The 25,962-nt window shown below is 40.8% G+C and overlaps 1 protein-coding gene across 2 annotated transcripts in view; it reads right to left on the bottom strand.

Annotated features, from left to right (window-relative positions):
* The window catches only part of RELN (reelin), a 296,224-nt gene that overhangs the window by 57,360 nt on the left and 212,902 nt on the right, over nucleotides 1-25,962 (bottom strand). For both annotated transcript variants that reach the window (XM_074827840.1, XM_074827841.1), the window contains exons 23-32: nucleotides 23,004-23,141; nucleotides 22,213-22,399; nucleotides 18,269-18,474; nucleotides 15,130-15,301; nucleotides 14,547-14,747; nucleotides 12,179-12,414; nucleotides 9,928-10,085; nucleotides 8,818-9,025; nucleotides 3,192-3,268; nucleotides 1,519-1,677 (exon numbers count right to left, since the gene is read on the bottom strand). In XM_074827840.1, coding sequence (XP_074683941.1) covers nucleotides 1,519-1,677; nucleotides 3,192-3,268; nucleotides 8,818-9,025; nucleotides 9,928-10,085; nucleotides 12,179-12,414; nucleotides 14,547-14,747; nucleotides 15,130-15,301; nucleotides 18,269-18,474; nucleotides 22,213-22,399; nucleotides 23,004-23,141 — 1,742 coding nt within the window. The remainder of the gene's footprint in view (nucleotides 1-1,518; nucleotides 1,678-3,191; nucleotides 3,269-8,817; nucleotides 9,026-9,927; nucleotides 10,086-12,178; nucleotides 12,415-14,546; nucleotides 14,748-15,129; nucleotides 15,302-18,268; nucleotides 18,475-22,212; nucleotides 22,400-23,003; nucleotides 23,142-25,962) is intronic.

Here is a 25,962-nt window from a genome sequence, read left to right as displayed (position 1 = left end):
TGAAGCTCTCCCTGAGCCCCTAGACTGGGGATTTTCATTTTATGAGTCACAACCTTCCTGCCATTCCCCACAGCTAAATCAGAAAGGCCTCTGTATAGTTCCCAAAGTACCTTTTGTATGGAAGAGGATAGTATACAAAGGAAAATGCTGAAGGTTCATGGTATAGATGATATTCATAGAAGTGGTCTTCACTTTCTCCTTCCTGGAAACTTCTATTCTCTTGCTCTCCAGTCTACAGGCATCCCAGTTCACCACCATCTCCAGCCCATTTCTGCAGCCCTTCATTTCAATATACCTTTCTACTGGCATGCTGAAAATGCCATCTTACTGTACATTCACTGCCCTCACAGGAGAAAGAAAGTCTTGACAAAAAATTGTGAGGTAACAGTGATGTGCCAGGACTTTTGTCTTGCCACTATGAGGAACATGGGTCATGGCTGACAGGGCCAGTCTGCACTGAGTTATGGCAGACAGAGGACAGTCTATGAAGGAGCTATTATCTGTAATAAGGAGTGGTTGTCACCTATGGGTGCTGGTATGGAAAGTGGCACTTCAACATTTTTCCCAAACGGACTAGCTTCTTAACTAAATCACATCCCTCTTGCCTTGTCTACTCTCCTGCCTAGTGAGGACAATTAACTCCAGCACACACATAGTAAGAGAATGTACGAATAAAAAACAGCCATCAAAATGATAAATGATATCCAAGAAGCTGCATACCATAATTACCTGAATGTAAGCTGCATGCTTTTCTCCCCAGAGGACTGCTGTTAAAACTGTACTTTGCTATATTTCTGAATATGACCTTATATTTCCTGCAGGGATCCAGGAGCTGCTGCCTTGCACAAAGGTGAGACAATCAGGACACTTTTAATTGAGGTAATGTGCCCCACACACAGTGGAAGCTCTCACAGCATCTGTAGGTATCAGTCAGCACCAGGGTTTTACTTTCAGCTGAGAATGTGGGAAGTGGCTGAGTGGGCTTTGGAGGTGCAGTAGAAGGCAGGAGAGCAGGGCGCTGGGACAACAGAAATGGCAGGGGATGGGGGTCCTGTTTTGGAGTGTGGAGATACTAAAATAGTGAGATGGGAGCCACCAGGTAGGCAGATTCAAGGTCAAGTTATGCCTCCTCTTCCAAAACAGAAAAAATGAGATAAAATCTATAAGACATTTTGCATCCCAGGTTACTCTATACTCAGGTAAATCCTCTAATCTTATTTAGGCTTTTCTGTGTAATATTCTTTTCCCCTCTCCTCTGTTATCTCCCAGCATCTTTGGTTTAAACTTAGCTCTTAAGCAACTTTACTCTTAGCCCACTATTCCACTAGGTGCTATAAAAGAAATTAAAATCTGCAGTGTGACTGAGGAAAGCCTAAATATGCTCTTACAGCACCCAGCTGTTCACCATACTGTATTTTTGGTAAGCTGAGGCTTCTGCAGAACATGCCCATACTGAGAAGCATTGACATGCAGGTTGTGTAAAGCTGCTTAATGAATTTTTAGGATGGCGTTGCTTACCGTGTTGTGGCTGCCACCAGCGGAAAGCAGTGGCAGGGGTTTTGGCCTCTCGAGGTAAGTCTATTGAAACAACCTGGGGTTCTAGGTACGACATGAAGTCCAACTCTTTCAGCAAATGCCAGGTGATCCCGTTGTCATTTGTGTATTGAACAACAAGCCCTATATTTAAAATTAAGAAAGACAATTAGTCTGACTGTACAGAGCAAAGGGGGAAACTCTTCAGGCTGTACTCAGGAGCTGCCAACCCCTGCCCAGTACACATGACTTTTGGCATCTCCCCTATCCTTTTGGCATCTCCTGGTCCAGGAGCATTTTGTGGATGAAGTCCTGCTGCAAAGGTGATGTGGGCTCACCAGATGCCATGCGTTATCTTGCTTGCCTTCACCAAACTCAAAGAATCAAATCTTTTACAACCCCAGTGAAACTAATTGTATCACAGAAATGATAGGAATAACGTGACTTTCTTCATAACAGTCTATTTATTTCATGTTGGATACCCTTACGGCTTGTATGGGACACTGTAATTCTGATAGCTGGGCTCCCAGTATGGCTAGTTTGTAATGCTCATGCTACCTATGCAAGCATCCTTAGAAGTTAATTATTGTAATATTTAGATAATTTAAGATAGAATTCATATCTAACACCCAGTATGGCAAATACTAGGACATAGCAGAATTGTGAAGTCACTTATGAGCTTGTCAAAGGGAATAATACAAGAAAGAAGCACTCATGTACATTTCTTCTCTTAAAACTCTTTTATACTGGAGTATATTCAAAGGTAATGAATTTTCTTGTGTCTTATACTGGTGCAAATGAGAGGAGAATCAAACCTTCAGTGTAATCTGTGCTGAAAGATGACAGTTGTGAGTCAGTATCAATGTAAATGCCATACATCAGGAAACAGTCCACTGATGTTGGATGATTTATACTGAGAGGAAAATGAAGTTTTCTCATCTACCAGATGTTAGGAGTCTGTCTTCATGCAACTAGACCACTTTCCATGGGGAATCTGCTCCCAAATCTCTGCTGATCCTTCCCAAACACAAATATCAACTTTCCCTCCCCAGTAACTCTAAGCATGTGGGTAAAATAAGAGAGAAGACAGCTGGGAGAGATTAATTTCTTTAGACTAAATATATTTTCAGCTGCAGCTTTTCCATTTCAGGTAAATCATGCATGAGCTTGGATTGGAAGGTAATCTTTTATTAGACCCACTGGTGTAGTTGAGAAGCTGAATAGGTTTTCAGGCACACAACTCTTCTTCAGGTCAGAAATGGAGGTTGCCCACTTTATCCTGAACTTGAATTTTATTCCTTTTGTTTCAGACCTGAAGGAAGTCCTGTGTACTTGTACATTTACCTGTTTTCCAACACTGTCAAGTAGTTTAGTAAAAGCTATTACACCTCATCTTGTAAATGTTGTCTTTCTTAAACCATCACAGTACCAACAGTTACTCCTACTCATAGATCACCATTAAGTTTGATGGAAATATGTGTAAATATAAGTGTGGAACAAAAGTAAATAGTTGTATGCACCATTTAGGAAAACTAAAGAGGTAATTGATTTATGTTAAAAATAAAACAATCTTTTTGATTTTTAAAGGCAATAAAAGGCAAAAACACTATAGAAGACCCAAAATACAAAAAGCTTATTATAAAGCAAAGGTGTTTTACCTTCATTCCTGGCTCTTGGTCTGTTGCAGGAGTTACCAACAGCCTTGCTTCCAATTTGTACATAAAATTGAACTAGCCTGTTAAAAAAATCAGGGTAGAAGAGACGTGTAATTATGTTCTGATAGCACAAGATCAGTCAGGATAACTCTCCTCTCTTAACTAATATGTCATTTTCAGTTAGGTCATTGTTCTGGGCTTATTGATCAGGTAATGTTCCCAGTGAAATCATGCATGGCCATAGTAAGCATTGGAGGACCCAAGACAGAAGAAGGTAATGTGGTTTATTGAGGCTGTTCCTAGTAAGTGTATTGTTGGACTGAGTAGCAGAATTTAGCAGTTCCTTCTTTCACACAAAGATGCAAGATCTCCAAAGCAGGCAGATCTACTCCTTACATCAGATCTTACCTTGACCTCTTGTAACTGGAAAGTAGTTTAAGCTTTAAAATACAATATTAGATTTTTAATAAATCACCAATCCCTTTTTTGGTCCTTAAATTCTTGATGTAAACAATTTTCAGTGAAGAGCATTCATGGGATATTTTTTGAAGTAGACCCTTTGATTTTGAACCTATATATTTTGATTTCACTGAATATCCTCTTGTCCTCATGTCATGAGAAGGGGAAAAAAATGTTCCCAATCTGCCTTTCTTGTAACCTTCCCTATAGTCAGTGCTTTTATCACTTCCCTATGTTCTCTTATTTGTTCCTGCTGTAAATCATGGCAACTTTTTCATCTGTCTCTCTGCATGGAAGTTTTTCGATGCCCTCAATTTTTCCCATAACCATTTTCTGCAACCCTTCTAAAGCCACAACATGCCTTTGAGACAGTGTTGCTGGTTTTATTGACAGAACTTTGTATTAGCCTGGAACATCCCTATTTAGCTATATTTGAATTAATAACTATCCCATCCTTGTACTCCAAAACGTTACTTTTTTTTCCCAACCTGCAGTGATGCCCTGGTATCCCTGCTAACTGATATTTTCAGTTGTGACTCTGTGGTGTCAGAGTAGTTTACATTTCCTTTTAGATGCACACTGTTGTGCTATATAACAGAAATCCATGTCAATTAATGTACTGCTGCTCACTCACCAAATTTCACTGCATTTTTCCAACATTCATCTGAGTCTTACCTGGTCATAACTAATGTAAAGATCTGTGAGATGACTGAGAATGCCATTGCCACCACATCCTTGCCTTCCTCACAGGTTGTCTGCATTGCACACCCAAAACAATGCTTGACTAGAGCAGGGAACCTGGACTCATGCCCACGATGAGCTTTTGCATGCTGAAAGTTGGTGATGCCATTCTCCTTGTTTCCTAGCCAGTTTTTGACTTAGGATGATGTCTGCCTGTTGTGTTATGACTATTGAAGTACTTGGTGATGTGATGTTTTTAGGAAGCAACTGCTTGGACCTTGTACTGGGAGTATCCTCATGGAGCACACAAAGTGAGATGAGGTTATTACCAAATAGGGGTTTGGGGAAAAAAAGAACACAAATCTAAGGGAAACCAGGCTTCATTAATTCTACTGCTTGTAGATAACTTCTTTATTTTAAATGCTAATTTTGAGGTAAATTTGTGTCTCTGTGTGAAGACACGAGGCTTGATTTGTCACTCAAAAAATTCCTCACAAGGATAACTCTTTTTGCTTTAGGGGATTTGGTCCTAATTTGTAGTGACATCAGTAAAATCACAGACGAGCCACAGGACTATGGCCAGAACCAGTATGATGCAGATAGGACTCGAATTTCCCTCACCCACTGCTACATATACAATGTCATGATCCTCTTCTGATTCTAAACCCAACCACACTACAGGTCTGTTATCGAAATTGTTATCTCCTATCTGAGATGTTTTGTATATCCATAGGGACTAGGACAAGCCAGAATACACTCATCAGTCTCATTCGTAATATAACCCCATAGATAGCTCAAGAACAGACAGGCTCACAGTACTACACTGTTCAGCCAGGTAGGTCCTATTGTTTGCTGCAGTGCTGTTGTCTGAGACAGTATTCAGGCAATAAAACACTAGACAGTGGTGTCAGAGGTGAAAAGATTTACAGTCTTATGATGAAATTCTCTTTTATGCTTGCCAAATGTAAAGATGGGTAAAAAGCAAAAACAAAAGACAAAACCCCCTTTTTCTGAAGCCGGGTGAATCAGCCCATCTGATCTGTAAGTGTTTGACCCAGAACAGCTCTCTGGGATGGTTACACAGTCATTAGCAACAGAGTTGGTAATGCAGATGGAAGCCAAGTCAGCTAACAAGCCAGATGTCACCACTTGGAAAAAAAATAATTCCATGGTTTTTATCTAGCTGCCAGGTATGCACTTTGTGCAAACGCTCTCACTGAACAGATAGTGAAGAGTGTCATAAGGGACAGGCCATCAAAATGGGAGGCAGTAGCTCATCAGTAACCAAAATGCATCCAGGTATCGTATTGTCAGTCTGGAGGATGGATATACTGCTGGTGAAATTGTGTCTTTGGTACATTGGGCCATGCAAAAGGGAAGGGATGGAGAGACTCCAGGGGGTTTCTGAAGTGTAGGGCAAAAAATGGTCTGGGTGAAATGAATTTTGATGGCTACAGCTCTCTTAGTGCTATGGACATTCTCATAATGTCTGTGAAAAAGGTGTAGTCAATCATGTAAAGAATAAGGAGACAATGGGACAAACAAAGCTAAGATTATGATAACACAATGTATATGCTAAACATCGAGTGCTTGTTTACAATCATTGGCTTCAGGGAGTGAGCTTTAGTTTTAAATGCCCTTAGCATGACACCTGAGTTTGGTGGTGCCCTGTTGGGCTGCTTCCCTGAGCAGCACCATGCACCTCAGACTGGCAAATCTCAAGCCCTTTGGAGCAGAGTGAACCAGGAACACTGAGCCCCCATGGACCCTGCTCCTCTGGGAAGAGAACAGAAGGGAAAAAGGGTCTTTGTACTTCTTACAAAAAAGAATGAAAATTCTTTGCATTCCTTACATAAAATTTACACTTTACATTCAAAAAGCTGTAACTGAAGCAAGATGATAGGGAATATGCATAGGTAGGTCTGCAGGAATTCAGAATGAAAGTAAAACTTTAATATCTTGCAATATTTTTCAATTTTTTGCTCCTCCATGCCTGTTTTAATGAAACAAGATCTTAAAAGGTCTGAGAAAACACTATTAACCTGAAAAATAAGAAGCTTAAAAATCTACTGCAGGAGCTTCAGCCTTCCTATTCACAACCCTCAATCCACATATCTAATGGTATGTCTTTCAAGGCATATTTTCCTGCTGTTTACCCAGTCACCAACCCCCCCACCCAAAAAGCCCATGCAAAAATAAAAGATAACTGTGCAGGGGCTAAGATGACCCCTAATAAGATAACCAAATTCTATGCAAGGCATTACTGAATGCAAAAAGTAATACCAAAATGGGAAAAAAGTGCTTCCCTCTAATCTCCTCTTTCAAGTGACATTAATTTTAGCTCTGATAACAGAAAAAAAATTTCTAGGCTGAGGAATTATTTTCTTTTTATGGTATAGGTCTTTCAGTTAACCCCTCACACTTTCACAAACTTAGTCTGCCTTTGTTTCTAGTAAAAAAAGACCCAGTTAATGTTACAGATGGTATCGAACAAAGTGGGATGCACCTGTTCTAAGCAAGATGTCTGAAGCTGAATGTCTAAGTTTTATATGGCCGACCCAGATTGCCTTATAATTAATGAAAAAAACCCCATGCTTCCAGACAACAAAGCAGTGGCCTGTGATAGACCCTATTTTAGGATGAGTTGCATTGCTCTTTTGAAGCAGCTATTATCTCCTCTGAACATAAAAGCAACCTGGGGTAATTGCTGTAGTCCAAGAAGCCCATGTTCTGGTCAAGTGGCATGAGGTGGATACTACCCTTGAGCACACATGTGGCTGTAGAAACCAAAAAATTGATGTTAGTCCCATTTGTGTTTGAGATGACCAATGTGTTTGTTCTGTCTAGCAAACATCCTAGGGATGTGCTTCAAGCTTGAATTGTTCAAGAAAGTTAAACTGCTCACTGTGATGCTTACAAAAAAAAAAAAAAAAGCTGATTTATTTTGACAAAATGATCAGCTGCAGCAGGCGAGCAGCTCACATGGTGTGCACAAGCTCAGAAGAGGGATCTTAGTTGCTCTTATCAGGTGTCCCTCTGGCCACTTACGTTCTTGGGGCAGTTTTAAGACACCAGATGACCATGTTCTAGTGCAAAACAGAAGTAATGATAGATTTAAAAAGTCAAGAAAGACCATTGCTCAGTATTTTAAAACTTCCTCTGGCTTTTAAAATGGTTCAAACTCTATAAAAATGGAAAGCTATAAATATGAATATCTGGCATTAAAAGTGGTTTCAAAGTAATCTTGAAGCTAAAGAAAATCCTTTTCTTTTATAAAAAGATTTCTCCAGGAAAGTAGGACTAACTCAAAAATACTGTTTGAATATAGACTTCTTGATAACATGGCTACTTTCAATATTATGCTTCACAGGATTAATAACATGAGATTTAAAAAGACAGTGGAACAGAAGTGCTCAGATCTTCCCAGAGTTCCAGTGCAAACAGGTACTTGTCCAAAGCATATTTGTCAAACAATTAATTGATTTAATTATTAAGTAATTTACATAATTATATAAATAATTCACATATTTGTCAGATGCACAGGGGACAGAGGAAAGGCAGCTGGTGCTGAGCTGCTCGACGCCAGGGAGCAGCTAAGGATGTCCCCAAACCTGCAGCACCCATACTGCCCCAAGGAACACCACTTGCCTGAGCTGGAGAGTGGTAGCAGTAACTTGTGGCCAATCTTGAGTGATCCCACAATTTAAATAATGCAACAGATCATGGAATTACTTACTCTTGGAGCAGTATTTGTCAGGAAAAATATATTCTATTAAACTAACGATATCATTGTAGGGCGGGCAAGGTTTCAGGTGTGTGATCCCTTATGAGACTGGACAAGGCAGCAGCAAACTCCAGGCTAAATAACGGTCAGAATTAACAGCACTTTGTTTACCCTAATTACATTAATCAATTAGAAAATGTGAAAAAAAAAGGAAAATTACTACCAGCAGAGCAGGATTCATGGTAGCAGGGATAGAGGTGAAGGCTTGTTAGCCTCTTGGCTACACAGAAACAAATCACATCCTGTTTTTTTACACTTCTGACAAGTGGACTAATTCACAACATCTGGCAAGAAGTAAACAACAACTCATTGCTATGCCACCACTATGCCTGCAGTTCAACGCAGTCAGGGGAAAGGGAGTTTTTCTGCCCAGCTGTGGGCAGAGTCTTAGGTTTTGTGCAGTCTCAAGACCACATCTTCTGCTTGTCTGTCTAGAATACAATGCAAACCATCTTCTCAAAAGGATAGAGTTCATATTTTTTTATGCTGCTATTCCACTGTTTCTAACATAAGTATTGTCTCTCAAGGAGAGGAAATAGTATACCAGAATGAATGAAAAAGTAATTTCTCTGCCTTTAAGATTTCTTGTACAGGTTGAGATTACCAGAAAATTATTTCCCACCTTCTCACATCTACACTTGTAATAGCATAGAAGAGGCAACATGAATACACAGACAATTATGAGAAGCAGCACTGAGGATTGACCTGATATTTGTGGTGTCCAGGGGAACAGTCCTCGCCTCCCTTTTGCCAGGTCCACTGAAGTACAGAGATTTTCCATCGCTGAGCACACCACAGCCTGTCCCAACCTGACCTCCTGTTATCTTGTACCAGAGAGGGCTTAGCTTCCTCTCAAACCTGTCGAACATCTCACTGTGGTTAGGCACATTAGACACACAGGTTCCATGTGATGCTTCAAGAAAAAAAATAAATATGGGAGATGCTTTGGTGAAACTGTGCTGAACAGAGTAAAGGTCAGATACAGTACATTGTCAGACAGTTCTGTTGCATCCACATATGAGAAAGTACTGGGCTTTTCTAAAATACCCTGATGACAGGATTGTACCTTTTTAAAACCGCTTTACTAATATTCATAGGCAGAATAAGCCCTCTTCCTCTAAACTCTAAGATGGCTTATTTCACTAGGTGAAAACCAGCTATGCTTTATGTTGATAAGACATTTTAAGTAAACAGAAAAATATTATCCTTTTATTTAATTTTAAACAAATTGAACAAAAGATGTTAGTTTATTGCTTTGTTGGTATAGAGGGTTGAAAAGAGTGCAGCATGCGACTGCTTGTGTCAATCACTGATTTTTTTTCATTGGGTTTGTTGAGGGTTTTTTTTGTATTTCAGCATAAAAGCTCCTGAAACCACAAGTGAGCAGAATTTTCCACAGAAGGGCCTGTCAGAACATATGTTCCCTCCTGGTCCCATGCCATCTGATGGCCATGGGACTCAAAACCAGCAGCAATATTTTTGAAGATCATCCAAAGGCTTTTAAGCAGAGTTTTTAGTTTATAATCTTTTATTTTGTTTTCCCTTTCATCACTAGTCCCTTTCCATTCATACAGATCATGATGTTCAAAGATTGTAGTTTCTAGAAACATCACCGGTGTCCCCTGACTTCAGCTGCTCTGTTTTGCCTGTGTTGAATTTTATTTAACAAAATGAAAAGATTCTTGCTGGCAACCCATGAAATTTATGTCATCATATATTTTTCCAGAATATCAGAGAGGAAAAACAAGATGCTGGATTTACAGCTTTAACTCAGACAATGCTTACTGTAATCCCATGTAAAAAGGATTGTCTTACCTGTGTAGCCCAGGTCACAGAAGCAGACCCCTGAGACACAGTCCCCATGACCGTTGCAGTAGTTGGGGCAAGGCTCAGAAATGTAAACACCATCTAAGCCGAAAGGAGGCACACTCTTGTGGGAGCTGCTCTCCTGGATCCAGCGGAATCGAGTCTTACTGTAGAGAAACAGCGATGAAGGACATGACTATTCCCAGCTTCAATATCCACTGCTCCTTGTTCAAGATTAAAAGGAGCTTTTCCTAAGTTAGCCACTTGCAAATAAGATGCAAATGGCTGCCTGCAAAATATTTCTGACATCCTACATTTTGTGCAACTTCACTAAAGGATATTTTTTTCCAGATTTTTTGGATGTATTTTGACTTCCTCTATTTCTCTGTCCTGTATCCATTGCACTGTGATGCAAAGTACAGATACATGGTTTTATCAACAAGAGTGAATGATTAGACGTGACTCTGAAGGTGCCTTTCACTACTCAGTTCAACCTGAACTGCTAATTATGTATTGAAATCCCAGAACTCCATTTCTCACAGTATTTATGAAAGGAACTCAGTAATGGCAGTGATGCAGAGTTTGTTATGGGATTGTATAATTTTGAGTACAAAACCTTCAAGTAAATTGGATGCAAGAAAAATCATCCACTTCCTACAAATAATAGCAAATAACATGTCCTACAGGACATGTGGACAGAATTACTAAGTTTCTATTCTTGGATGACAACATGAAATTCCTGGAAAACAGTGATCTAATCCTTAACTTGTGTAACTGAAACTGTTCCAGGAACTTCAGTGAGCCTACACTAAGTTACTCCAACTGACCCCCTGCGTGGGAAATTTGTTGAAGAAAACATATTTTGGTTATTAATTTTCACTCTTTAACTTTTAGCTAAATCATTTTATAGGAGTTCCAGAGAGGGGAACAGATTTAAAATCTCATTACCAATCCAATGGATTAACTAAGATCCTCCTTGCTACTCTGCTTAAAATATAATAAACCTATTGCTTTTTTTCTACTATTCACTGGGATTTGGTAGGTAGGTGATCATTGTGCTAGTGCTCTGTACCAACTGATAAAATGGGATGCTCTCTGAATAACCCATGAATCATGATTTCCAAAATGACCCACAACGAGTTCAGTTTTCGACATACCGAGACCCTCATTGTACGCACAATACTTACATTTTTAATGTGTTAGCATGAACTTCTTATTCCTGATCACATTACTGAACATAATGCCAAACAGATTGCTGCTATTGATTCTGCACTGCTTGTTTTGGGTAAATCAAATCAGCTGGTGTCAGATCTGTGCAATTTGGCACCTGCTTTTATTGCCTAATTACTGAAGAAAAGACAAACTTGTTACGGTACATGCTGCTATTGCAACTCCTTGAGGCAAAGGCACCAGCTCCCTGCTACACAATATGCCACATACTCAAAATCTGTGCCAGGGCTTGAGGATGAGGAGCCCACAGCAGGAGAATGGGGCTGAAACCCAGGGGCAGCACTAGAGCAGCTGTCTGGGGGAAGAGACTGGAGGCAGCCAGGGCATGGCCAGGGCTCAGGACTGGCTGCCGGCTGCACTGGCAGTGCAGGCAGCAAATCAGACCGGGGAGGTTTACTGATAGGGTTAGACAGCAAGCAAAGGGAGTGATAAACTTCAGCCAAACCCAAGGAAGACTGTGAAAAGCCTCCTGATTTCAAGGGTTATTTGTGTCTTCCACTGTCTGATGTTTCTGCATCTGTATTAACGTGATGCTGAGGTCGTGCTCGCAGATGAGCACACCTATCAGTCCTATCTCCTTTGGCTTCAGCTGTCCCAGCTGCTTTCAATGACACAGCACATTATGCAGCAGCTCAAATATCCTTCTAGGGTTTCTTTGCTCAGTGGTAACTATAAAAGTAATCCTGCTCAAATGGCTTAGTTGATTCAAGTGACTTATCACTCTCTTGCTGGTGCCTCTGACTTAACTGATATGCATAAAGACAGACAGCACCATGATGAAGAGATTGATGTCAAATTAAAATGTTCTAGGTTCCTTGTTGCTTTGTAATTTAATTTTATATACCATTCTGACACCTTTAAAATGGAAAGCTTCTTCCTGTTTTGGAGAGCACAGTATATTTTTCCCAGATCTGCTGATTTTTAACACCACTTTTATTCACAGCTTGCAACTTTGTCCTAAGGTAGCATCAAAGAAGAGGCAGCTAATTCACAGGTACCACTGGCATCACTGTTTTACAATGTACAGTACCTGGCTGCAAGTGACCTGGGGATAACAATAGTAATTCTTGTCCAGTCCTCAAAGTCTCCTGTGTGATACACGGTTGGCTCACTCAGCTCCCGGGAGCTTCCCTCACATCCTTTAGTGCCTGGAGATGCAGGGTAGCAGCCCTCCTTCACGAGTGACCAGAAGAGCCCAGCATCATGCGAGTACTGAAGCAGAACGGGAGCAGAGCTGCTGTACTGGTTGGTGCAACCAATGTTCAGCTGCAAAAAAAGCAGAGCATCAGCTACAAGCTGAAGAAACCTGCACTGTTATTGGTATTTATTGACTGCAAACCACCTTTGACTTTTTGGTTTGGGAGGTTTAGCATTCTGAACACTTGCTTTGAACCCTGCTGGCAAGCAGTGACCTATGCTTGGAGAATGTTTCCTACGTGTATATGACATTTCTCAGTAAAAATTCCCACTATCCCTTCATTAAGGTTGCTGAGATCAGCACAATGAAATATGCAAAGAATTTTTCAAAGGTCCTGGTGCATAGCAGGCCACAAACAATAAAATCTGTGCAGGCACCTACATGCCCAGGAGGAGTGGGAAGAGCTGTATCCTCTAGGACCCATCCCATCTGCAGTCCACCCAATGAGCCCAGAGGATCAGCCTGGCTCCCAGGTCCCCTTGTCCGGGGCTGAAAAACCTGACCACAGTCTAGTCATTGTCCTCACAGGACAGATGTGTGTGAGTTGGCGCTGCAGTTTGGGCTCCCAGAATAGAGGAAAATTGGATGAAACAGAAAAGTGCATATTAAAATGTGCAATGAGAACGTAACCAAGACAAAAGTCAATTGCTGATTTGAAGTTTTCAGTTTCATTTTTCAAGCTATTAGAAAAATATTAGTTTTCATTATTTTATTGCAGAGATTTTACTGAAGCTGTAGAATGTAAAATGTAAAACAAAATCATTCATGAAAAATGAAATAATTTTGACAAATTATTGTCTCTGAGTTTGTCAATGTAAAATTATTCCAGGCAGCTATTTGCAATGGAAATTTCACAAACTCAGGAAAGCATTTAACCATATGTTTAAAATTAAAGCATGCAAATAGGACTAACACATTTTATGTGCAGGCCAGTTTAAAAGCTTTCCAAAAAAGACAGGAGTATAAATTCAGGCCTTAAATAATAGACTTTATAAAGAAGGACTCGCTCTTCTCTGATACATGTTGTTTATGCTTGATATATTTATGTTACATTGCCAAGTGTTTCAGCATTGGAAGGTGTATGAAATAGTTTTAAGTATTGCTTTTTTAGACTAAGCCATTTTTGAAATGATGTTGGTCATCAAACCTACAGAATGGAGACTTAGTCACTAAAGTAGAGGAAAGTGGTGAGGAAGCAAATAGCATCTTTTCCAGCCTAAATGGTATTTATATATTGAAATGTTTTTGGGTTTTAGACAGTTTAAAGTATAAAACTACAAGCTCAGAAATTGTACTGCAATCCCTCAGTTTGTATAGCATTTCATTAGCATAACTTTTAGATGAAATGAGATTATTTTACAAATCTCATTATTTCTAACTAACTTTCCTATTTATGGAACTGTGGGAATTATATTTGAAAAGCTGCCTGTAAACATCTGATATCTTTAATAATTCCACTTGTAAATTATTCAGTGTCTGTATCCACCAATTATGTAAGGACCATGTATTTGTGGTGAGCTCATTAAAATTGCATTGCAACCAACCTCCAGAATTCACCAATGGGATTTCATTATAAACTCAATAAAATTTTGATTAGGGTTCAGAAACAAGAGCTTGTCAAAGCAAATACTCTTTCTTTGGAGCCCATATTCTGATGTATTGTCAGACCACTGAAATTTTTGTAAGCCCTTTAAAGAACAGAGTGCTAATTGGAGCCTATATTCATTGACACAATAAAAGTAAATTATATGAAAAACCCATGCTGGAGTACAGAGCAGCTTGTAAGTCCTTAAATAGTTTAAAATATAAAAAATGTACACAAACCACACTGGTGCTTTTGTAGTCATGGAGCCTCAGATGTGATAAATCCTTTTCCCTTAACAATGCAGTAGCATTTCCTAGGACCAGCTTGAATATGACTGTCACTTCAACCCACTTCTGAAATGTCTTGAAGAACAACAAGATTTAAAACTTCTCCAGAGGGGTAAAAAAGCTCCCCTGCACCGAGGTTTTGGCTATCCTTTTAGAAAGCAGCATGACAATTTATGCTGTATGAATTCATAGTTGTGCTCTTCACATCTTTTTATGCAATGGCATAATTTATCACCTTGTTTTGAACTGTAGCCCCAATGACATCTTGCAAGTGTTGACTAAGGGCAGTTTTACCAATATTCTGCAGGGATTTATGTTTAAGGAATACCTTGAACTGGAGGACGTATCCAGGCTTCAGAGTTAAATCTCGAGTCACTGCAAACCGGTCGCCATCTGATTTACCAAAGAGCATGGCAGAAGGGGTGGCAGAGCAGAAACTTTCATTTTTGGTCATCCCTTCATTGGCCAACATTAACCATACACTCAGCTGGTTCATAGGGTAATCAAATGCTGGCTTTTCATAAAAGTTCTGTAAGAAATGAAAAGGAAAGCAACAACAAGTACTATCACCTTGCAGTGTGACTTCAGAATAATTCCCCAAATGGTCCACTTTCAAATTTTGCAATTTGTATTTTCTGTCATTTTCAAAATATTGCAATATCCAAAATTTCTCCCTTGACTTTTTGAGGAGATACATAATTACATCCTCTGTCAAAAAAATTAGGAGCCTGATGGTTTTGCGATAAAACTCAGGTTACTCCCACACAGAGAGTCACAGCTGCAAATACTACAGCTGTTTCCTTAAATACACACAGTATTTTCAAACAACATTATATTCAAAGAAAAGTCTACTAACAGAGAGGATGGTTCCTGTTTTGTGGGGATTCCCACAGCCTGCTCTTGCTTATTACCTGTGGTAAAGTGGGATTAACAACGGGAATGATGTGCTTCTGCTTCTCTGACAAAATGATGATGTCATCAATGGCCCACTGATCATACCCTTCCCCTGAAAACACAGGCTGCCACCAGCGAAACCTGGTGCAAGGCGTCTTGGCTGCAGCTGGCAGCTCCAGATAGACAAACCTGAAGAACATAAATTCAGCAGAACTTTAGGGAACACAGTTTGTAAAGAAATGGGAGAAATGACACTGAACAGGGAAAAGAGGCAGGAAAGTCAGTATTTTATATGTAGAAGTCATCAGAAATCTTCTACATATCTGGATACCTATTTAGACATTGCATATCAAGAAGCCTGCTTTGTCCTTCTTGTCTGTGGAGAACGTGACCTCTTTAAGACAAGGGCTATTTTTTACTCTCTATTACTATATTGCCTAGCACAATAATGAATTGATTTGAACTCTTCAGCTTTGAATTAAACTGTTCAGCTGATCCATGTTCAGTAAGTCTTAATGTTCTGGTGCCAGCAAGTAATAGTGAAATTTTGCTGGCAAAATTAATTTCTCATTCTCTTCTGCCGGTTGAGACTATTTGTAGACAAAAGCATCCTTCTATTACAATGCAATAGATTATGTAGCAGAGTTTTCTGCTGTGGATAAAAATATTTCATCCCTCCTATATGGAGTTTCATAAAAGAACTTTAGGTCTTTGCAGATAGTTTACTTTATGTTCAACTTAGGAAATACTTTACAAAAATTATGTTAAATAAAAGTTAAAGTTTCAAACCTAATCATACTTATGTTAAAAAAGTACAATAATTAGTTACTTGTTTAGTGCTATTTCAGACAGCTTATGTATATGCATTTATACATATATTCTTTTCAGTACTCTTTCTTTATACCACATTATTTTGTAGCACAGACCCTGCTTCACTTGCTGGTTAGGCAGAGAGAGGTGGAAAAAATGTTCAGAGATACAGGGAACCTTCTTTTCCAGAGGTTTCCTAGATTTCTGTGTTGTAAAATAAGGAATTGGAAAATAAGATCTGGACCCCATTTGAAGCAGTAGAAAAATAAATATGCATAGCTATATTCAGTAAGGACCATCGCTTGGTTACTTGAGGGGCAAATGTTTTGTCTAAAAATAATGTATTGGATAGTCCAGTGATGAAGGTTTCAGTATGTAGCTTCTTTGTTGGATGTGTCCTGTAGTAGAGGCTAAACCACCCGCCTAGTGGAAGAAGGGAAGGAGGTGGATGTAGTTTTTCTGGATTTTGGTAAGGCTTTTGATACTGTCCCTCACAGCATCCTTATGGACAAGTTGTCCAACTGTGGGATGAGCGGGTTCACAGTGTACTGGGTGAAGAATTGGCTGAAGAGCAGAGCTCAAAGGGTTGTGGTGAAAGGGGCTTCATCTGGCTGGCAACCATTCACCAGTGATGTTCCTCAGGGTTCAATTCTAGAGCCAGTCCTATTCAATATATTTATCAATGATCTGGATGCCAGAGTTGAATGCACCATTAGCAAGTTTGTTGATGATACCTAACTGGGTGGTGCTGTTGACAAGAGGCCTTGCAGAGAGATCTAGATTGATTGGAGCATTGGGATATGATTAATGGGATGAAATTAAGTCAAAATGCTGAATTCTGCACCTAAGATGGAGCAATGCCAGGCACAGGTATAAATTGAGAGAGGAGTGACTGGAGAGCAGCCCTGCAGAAAGGGGTCTGGGGGTGCTGTTCGGCAGCAGGCTCAATATAAGTCAGCAGTGTGCCCTGGCAGCCAAGAGGGCAAACCGCATCCTGGGGTGCATCAAACACACCATAACCAGCTGGTCAAAAGAGGTGATTATCCTGCTGTAGTCAGCATTGGTGCAACCTCACTTGGAGTACTGTGTGCAGTTCTGGGCCCCACAATTTAAGAAGGATGTGAGGTCCCTGAATGCATTCAGAAGAGGGCAACAAAGTTGGTGAAAGGGCTGGGAGGAATGATCTGTGAGGAGCGGCTAAGGACTTTGGGCTTGTCTAGTTTGGAGAAAAGGAGGCTGAGGGGCAACCTCATTGCTCTCTACAGCTTCCTGAGGGGGAAGTTGGAGAGGGAGGTGATGAGCTCTTCTCCCTGGTATCCAGTGAGAGGACATGTGGGAATGGTTCAAGGCTGCACCAAGAGAGGTTTAGACTGGACATTCTTTATCGACAGGGTGGTCAAACACTGGAACAGCCTTCCTAGAGAGGTGGTCAATGCCCCAAGTCTGTCAGTGTTTAAGAGGCATTTGGACAATGCCCTTAACAATGCGCTTTAACTTTTTGTCAGCCATGAAGTGGTCAGGCAGTCGGACTAGATGATCCATTGTAGGTCCCTTCCAACTATTCTATTCTATTCTATTCTATTCTATTCTATTCTATTCTATTCTATTCTATTCTATTCTATTCTATTCTATTCTATTCTATTCTATTCTATTCTATTCTATTCTATTCTATTCTATTCCATTCTCAATGGTTTTATACTTCTAAGTGCCTAGATCAAATTTAGAAAAGGACAGTTTGCTGAGTTACAGAAGCCCTTCTGAAAACATTGTTCATTGCAATGCAAAATGTCAAGATGGGAAGATAAAGTTATTTACATACTGAAAGACATGAACTACAGGTAATAGAAATCATATTAATACCTATGCAGACAAATGCAATTTAAATTTTCACTGACAAGCTATCTTACAGCAAATTTGAAATGCTGAACATGATTTCTTCTCCTCCTTAAATATTTCTTTAAAGGAGTTTTTGTTGTATGTGACATTAATACATGTTCATTAGATCTGAAAGCAGTCAGAGGAAATAACAGATTTTTACACCTCTTTTGGGCAAGTTCGGTATATGCTTGCTAATGTTTTGCAGATATTAGCATTTTAGTCATGTTTCACATGGGACGTGAGTGATTAGAAACTTTATATTTTACTTCAGTTTTTTTAAGGCCCACCTTCATTAGATTTTTCCTTCCTAGTGACAGGAGTTTCTGTGGCAACCTGGAAAAGTTTCCATATAATGATGGCTTTTAAGCATTATAACTTGAAAATATTATTCATGTTTTCATAAATTGAGAAATAATGTTTTTTTAAAGAGCTGATGCAGTATGGATTTAATTTAGATCAAAATTATACCTGGGTTTGCTGAAGTCAGAGAAATACATTTCTGCTAGTAGCTGCCAGTTGATACCGCCGTTATTGCTGTACTGCAGCAGCACACCTTCTTCTCTGCTGTCTGGTTTATTGCATGAAGAACTATCTCCTCCTATCTGGATGTAAAACTGGACAAAATCCACCCAGGTTGTGTCCAAATCCCAGCTTACCAACTGTCTTTTTCCAGCCTACAATACAAAAAACAAAGGGGCAATAATAATATTAAATATGACACCTTCACTATGAATAGACATATTTAAAGTTCAATACAGGTGAATATTTCATAGAAAATTGCACAACACAGAGGACATTGTGTTAACATGACATTTTTTTGTCTTTCAGACAACGAATCTGCTTGATCATCCTTTATGTCTTAATCACCCTGGTGGGATCTCACAAGAGTTTTGTTTCTAGATTTCAACACAAAATGCGACTTCACAACACAATTTCCACACAACTATTTCACCTCATGCCTTCAAGGTCCCAAGTGCCTTCAAACCTGGTGCCAAACTAAGTGCCTATCCTGAACCAACCGGGACTAAATTTTTAAGTATTCAGCTCTTTATTGATAAAGCATAAATCAGTAAAAGGACATTTCTGAAGTCTCATTTCCCCAGTCAAATCTTGCACTGTATAGGGTTACCTGATCATCTGAAATTATAGCCCCTATAATACCTGCTTTTTGAAGCCCATCTCCTACACAAGAACAAGGGAGTGGCATTTTCTCTTTATGCCTCACCTGAGTAGGTTTTGTTCCTACACAAAACTATGCTCTTTTCCTAGTAAGTGTGGTAAATAAGAAGTCTCTCAACTAAAACTTGTGGATTTGGTTTCAGGTTTACCTAAGCATAGCTGAAAGAAAAAATAGCATCATAAAATTTAGTGAACAGCTTTTCCAAGGATGTTTTTGAGCTCTAGCAGGAAACAGCTCTTGGACATCTACGCTGTGGTCAAAATGCTCACTTTGTGCATGTTGGCAAAGGAAGACAAAGCATATTCAGCTAAAAAAAGCTTTAAGGTTTAAGAACCTTTTATTGTGATTGGAATTATCCCATTCTCCTCTTACTCTTGTGCCCTGGTGCTTGAGGGCTGAGGTTGTGGGCTTGTATATCAACAAGCCTAGAAGATGCAGATATGTGATATGAAGCTGCCCATGGTGAGGCAGGACACAGGGTGACAGCAATGTCCCCACCGAGTTGCCCCACACCTGACACAACCCTGCCCCAGCAGAGCATTGTGCTGCCACAAGCTTTTACAGGTAGGGCAAATATGTGTAGCTGGAGGGAGGATGCAGGGATCATATTTCTGCATTCATTAAAAGTAGCTGCAACCTGGCACCAGCCCCCAAAATGGAGCAGAACTGGCAACACGCCTACTATTTCTAATTCCCTAAAAAGTCATGGGTTCCTGTCCATCTCCAAACATAAAAAAGTATCAAACAGGAAAACCTGGCCTAAATTATATAATGATGCCTGTTTTAAGTAATATTTATGCTTTCCTCTGTCTCACTTGTACATTGACAATCCTTCTGACAAATTTCCAGACAAATTTGAGATAAGCAAGTGAGGTGATCTAGCTGGACATAAGTAATAAGATTTATGAGCTGAGATTTAAAATATCATCTGTGTTTTTTAATAAGATGATAGATGAATTTAAATCCCATGCCGCTCATCATCTCTTTCCTCTTTCTATCCAGGTCAGGGTAAACTCACACAGATAAATGTCTATTGCTTTTTTTCTCAGAATATTTCACTTTGCTGGTGTTACAGCCTGGGTCCATAGCTCATTTGTAGACTTTACCAAATAGGCCACATCACACTGCTAGACTAATACCTGGAAGCTGAATGCTTGTGTTTTTGAAACTTGGTTAGCCTGCACCACTGATGACAACTAAAACCTGTGAAGAATCCTTTGACCCTCAAAAAGCTCATTTAGAATACAGTCATACTGATTTGGTCTTCAATTATGCTTGCTGTTTTTGTTTATTTGGTGGTTTATCCCCAGCTGAGCAAAGCCCTCCTGGATGGTGCCATGAGAGTGATATGGGCTCAGTCTTGGGTGCAGCCCTGAGCTTCCTGGTGCAGCTTCACATGGCTAATATTGGCCAAGGTGACACTGATAATCTCTTGGTAGTTTGCTTTCACAGCTTCACTTGGAGACCCATGGGAATTTGAAATTATCAACATCAAATCAAACTGATGATGGATAATAAAGATGCAAAAACCCTTGCTTCCCCATGGGCAGGTGTGTCCCAGCTGGCTGAGGGCATCCAACGTACTGACCTGCAGTGGGTCAAGCTCTAGCTGTAAATCTATTCTAGGTGGGTTTTCATATCTACACCCCACAGCAGCTCTGCCTGCCAAAGAGTTAACCACAGAACCAGGTTAATTGAGAAAGGGCACAAGTGACATAAAACCTCAGAGGAATTGCAGGGGCTAATTGAAAGAGCTCTGTATTGCAAACACACCTACAATTGTTGTAAAACAGAAGGTAGAGGGTCAGCAGAACAAAGCCAACATTAATTCTGGTACCAGTAATTGATTATGGCAGTAAACATTAGACATTCAAATAAAAAGTGGCTATTTCAGCAAATGAAAAGAAATAGAGCCTGTGAATATGAGCTCCCAAAACAATACAGAACTGTTAGGCAACTATAAAAATATTTTTTTATTATCCACCAGCATGGCCACTAGATGCCTTGAAAAAGATCTAACCAGAAATTAAATAAACCACCTTCTGTTGACGGCACACAGATTGCTACTACTCAAGAAATGAATGATAACCTAACCCTTAGAGATCAATAGAAAGAAGCCAAGAATTTCTAAATGAGTTTTTCACTCCTCCTTAGCAGAAATCAGAAGAAAGATCATAGCAGGTTAATTCTAATTTAGAAACTACTTTTGAGAAACTTGGCATAAGGAACTGAGCCAGAAGGAAAACATCTAACAGAGAAGACAATTATATTAAAAAATCCAATTATCACAATTAGCTAGTTATACTGATTGGTCTATTATGAAATTTCCAGTGCAGAGCTGCATTTCCAGGGGAGCTGGATGTGAGACTATGTAGGAGTGCTGAAAATTATTTGATGGGTTAGATTTTTGTAATGAGGTAAACAACACACAATTATACAGCGTTGCATATTGGGTTATTCTTCTGGGACTAATCTGGCTCTCATGACAGCAGTGGCAGTTTGATCAAACCTTTAAAAGAGAAGCACATAGCTGCATTTATACTCTTCCTTTCAATTATGAACAAACCAAAACCCAGTACTAGACCCGAGGAGCAACAATAAAAAATAAATCTGTGATTACAACCCATAATCTTACATCTGGTGATAAAGACCTCTTTTTATTTTAGTTATAATTGCTATTAATTAGCAGAATTCCCTATATCTCTTTCCTGCTCTATTATTTTTGTCTGTAAAGCATCCAAGTTATACAAAAGAGTATCCTCCTACAGGCTAACCACTTTCTAAAAGTCTGGAGGGTTTGTTTTTTCACTAGTTTTGGTCCTGTGACCTCAGATTACACTGCTTGTCCCCTGGAAAGCCAACCTTTCTCCATCCCTCACCCAGAACAGTACAGAACAAACAAATGGGAGCTGCTGGATACTGATAAAGAATTGAGTCTTGAAACAGAAAATGCACAATTAAGACAGTATGAATGTACATACTTCCCAGCACACTGGCAATTTAGTTCCTTCCATTACATCTGTTTTTTCTTGAGTACATAATGCATGTGTCTTTTCCTATCTCTTTTGATTGCTTTGTTCTTTACCTGCAGAGCACAGCTGTGCTGTTTAATGCACTTCTTGTATTGTGTGCAGCTTTCTGCCACCTTTCTTTTCATTGCCATACAACCACATCATGCTCCGTTCAAACCCACAGTACGTGCCTTTCTCAGTCTCCCATCCCTCATTAGTACCTTGCTGAAGTAGAGTGAGGAGCCAGATGAGATGACCCCACAGCCTTCTTCAGGCTTGACGATCTCTCCCCCAATAATTTCCTGCCACTCTGTCTTCAGGCTGTCTGGGTTCTCAAAATCAGACATGATGGTCGAAGGAAGGGGATTTTCAGGCTGACATTCAGTACCCCGAAACCCTGAGTCACACCTGGAAGGAAGCGTAAATGTGACAAGCTTTTAAAGACTTTATTTGACACTGACCTTTTAAAATTAGATGTGAAATTACAAATCATTCTGGGATTGGAATTTTTGATCCTGGAAACAAACTAGAATAACTGATAATGGAAAAAAGTTATATCTTATTTATAAAAAAACCCCTGTGGGGTCCAGAATGTTTGAAGCTAGCAGGCAGTAGTCTGTGCCCTTGGTATTGCACCTGGTCTGACAGCGGTTGCCAAGCAGTGCTGAGCTGATCCCTGGTGTCCCTCTGACCCAGTGAAACAGCTCCAGCACTGAGCCGGTCCCTGGGGTCCTTGTGCAAAGGGCTGGAGGGCCCACAAGGACACCTGCAGCAGGGCAGCCGTGTCACTGAAAGCTCTTTCAGTGCCTGGACCTGCCAAGGGTATGGATTCTTGACAGAGAGGTTGGCGCAACCAGCTGCTAATGTTGCTTGAATGGTCTAATCCCCCTTTTATTTTTTAATGTTTAACCTAAAAATAAGAACAACAGAAAAAAAAAAAGTATGCAAAATAATAGGATACCCGAAGTATTAGAAGACCATTGGTTAAGAGGAACTGGCAAATGCTTTATACCTGCAAACGCCGTGGTCGCACCAGCCGTGTCCGCTGCACATGTTGGGACACTGCTGTCCGATGTAGATGTTGTCTAAGGCCCATTCGTCTTGGGCTGTGTAGTAGCACTGACTCCATCGGAAACGTGTGGCACTGGACCTTAGAACCAATAACAATGCTTTCATTTGTGATTCTTTACAGAACCGTAGGAAAAAAGATAAAATTCAACTATAAAAAATAAAGTTGATATTACAGTCACATACCCAGCCTAAAAAGACTGGCACAACTGAAGACAGATTTTTGTAAATGAACTGTCTAGATGATGCTACCTGCTGCACAGGACTATATGATGGACTTTGCAGTCATTAATGACATTTCCAAGGAAGGCTGACATCTCCACCACCCTCAAAACCAAGGCTGGAAAAGCAAATGAATCACAAGAAGAGTAATTTTTGTTGATGTTGAGCCTTTCCAAGCTGCCCTGCCAACCTGTGCACATCCAACAGGTTGCAGGAGTTGGCTAGCAGCAGCTCCCAGCTGGTGGGCGCAGGGACCTTCTACCTAATGCCCATGCCAAAATGAGATTAAGAAAAATATATTGCATGTGAAGTGAAACAAAGATGGTAAATCATTCATCGTGATGGAGCAGAAGAGGCTGTGCTGGCTGTGTGATAGGTTTGGGAAAAAAAGGGGTGGTGGGGTCAGTGTGGGCACTGAGGCTGGGTCTGTGGAGCTGTGGAGGGGATGGACAGAGAAAGCGAGGCTGACTGCAGATAATTAAAAATCAGACTTTAAACTGGGACAAGCCTGGGCCTGGCCAAGGGCTGACTGGGCGGGCTGAGGATGAGAAGCAGGAGGTTCCTACAAGCAGGAGATTCTTTCCTAGCTTGTTTCTAAGCCATATAGCTATGTTACGATGGCATGGGATATAATGTTGTTAACCTAATTTAAGATAAAAAGCCCTTTCCTCACCTTCCCACCCCCCAAAATTTATCTAGAATAAGACATATTAAAATGAGTATTGTAAAGGTGGCTGAGCCACCTGCTTGAATGTATAGAAGTGAAAAATTGATAGAGGAGGCCCGTGCAGCTAAAATGGACAGTATGGCAGAGCAGTTAACCATCCAGTCACATACTAGAAGCATACAAACAGTAGTTTAGAACACACTTGGAGAAATTTTTAAAATACCAATTTTGAATTTCTTTAAAAACCAAGTGAAGCTGACCAACCCTTCTTGTCTGTTTTAAGTGTCTGCTTGATATTGCAAATACTGTAAACATTTTTACAGCATGCAGAACTAATCTGTGGGGGCAGATCTGCCGATTAAATACTCCCTTGGGATATAATGTATTGATGGGCTACATTACAAGAGCAATGAATTATCCATTAAAACTGCACAATACCAGTAATCTGCACACGAAGGACTTCTTAAGCTTGCATAGACACAATGGACAGTCAATATTCACCACAATTATCTACTGTTAGTTTTGGAGTGCTCTGAAGCCAGCACATCCCCTTGGTTGTGCTTATGTTCACAACAGAGCATCAATGGCACCTTGGAGACCCCTGACAGAGACTGTGTGCTTTGGAAAGAGTGGTAATGACTGGTGTTAACTCTCGTGTGTGCTGAGGAAAATAAAAATACTGAAACCAAAGGAAGGTATTAGAGCAGGCAACCCCCGTGCCCACCTGACCTCCCAGCACAATAAAATTGTGTCATGTTGTTTGCCCAGGTGACAGGAGGGAGAGCATCTTGGCTGGGCTCCTCCAGTTTTCCTCAGTGAAGCTGTGTGGGTAGAGGTGGTGTGTGTGACTGCAGCCCAGGGGTATTTACAGCAAACTGGGGGGGGATTTACAATCATACAGGGGCAATTTTGCCATCCTGCGGAAGTCTTGTGGTGTTCAACAAGTGGTGGTGACCCCTGAACACAGCTCCTGGTGCTGCCTGGTGTGGTGTCAATGGCATTTCCTCAGCCGCTTGCCGGCCACTGCCAGGTGCAAACACCCCTGCAGGGTGGCTGTGTGGGTGCCTCATGGCTGGTTTTGGGGCACCAGGCTCACACCTGCCCTACACAAAGGGTGAAGAGAGCCCACTCATGGGTAATACCAAAGTACACCGCTGTGCCCAGGGGCTGTTCCCAGGGCTGGGCCTGCACTGCAAGGCGCAGAGCTGATACCAGGGCCGACAGTCCATGCTGGGGCTCACGTGTGTTTCACCTGAACAAAATGTTTCCCTGGACAGGTTCATCACCCCCCTCCTGATGCAGGGCACTGCCACCCAACCAGGCGCAGAGCACAGAGCTACACGCAGCCACGGCGGCTCCATCTTCCTCCGCAGGTCTTAGATGCTGGCTGCACGTCAAGCTAACAGTGGCCTCAGCCCCGCTTGTTACTTAGAAGTTCCCCCAGATGAATGCAGCCATGACAGGAGATTTGTTTCCCTTAGTTCGGGGGAGGGAAGATAGGGAGGAGTCGCATTGCTGTCTGGAGATGAACATGCGGCTGAAATGGAGGTGTGTGCATCAGCTGGGTGACTGGGGACGGTCCCCTGGGAGCCACATCCTAGCAAGCAGGGGTTATTTTTAGCTGCAGACAAAGAGAGCTCTCCTCTGGGGACAGCTTTACTGCTGCAGGAATCCTGTGGCCTGCAAGCTGCAGCAAGGCGAGGGGCTGCCCTCGCCTTCCCACACAGCCAGGTGGTCATGGGGCACCCACCGAAAGCAGGCCCACTGTCACATGGCTGTGAGTTTTCACAGATTCAGATTCCTCTCTGGGCAAGGGATAATGAGTGTTAGGCTGAATTGCAATTGCAAAAGCAACGCAGCTGAAAAGCTGGTCCTACTCAGTTTCTGAAAGCTCTCCAAGGCTGCTCTGCACCTCAAGGTAACAACAGCTTAAGAGGATTATGCTGTTAAAAATGGTAATCAACAATTTAAAATACCCATGTTAATTAAGAAAAGAGAATAAGAAGCTGAGTGT

This window comes from Strix aluco, chromosome 5, assembly GCF_031877795.1.
Source record: "Strix aluco isolate bStrAlu1 chromosome 5, bStrAlu1.hap1, whole genome shotgun sequence".
Lineage (NCBI taxonomy): Eukaryota > Metazoa > Chordata > Aves > Strigiformes > Strigidae > Strix > Strix aluco.
The sequence above is the reverse complement of the archived record's forward strand: the minus strand, read 5'-3'. Positions and strand labels throughout refer to the sequence as shown.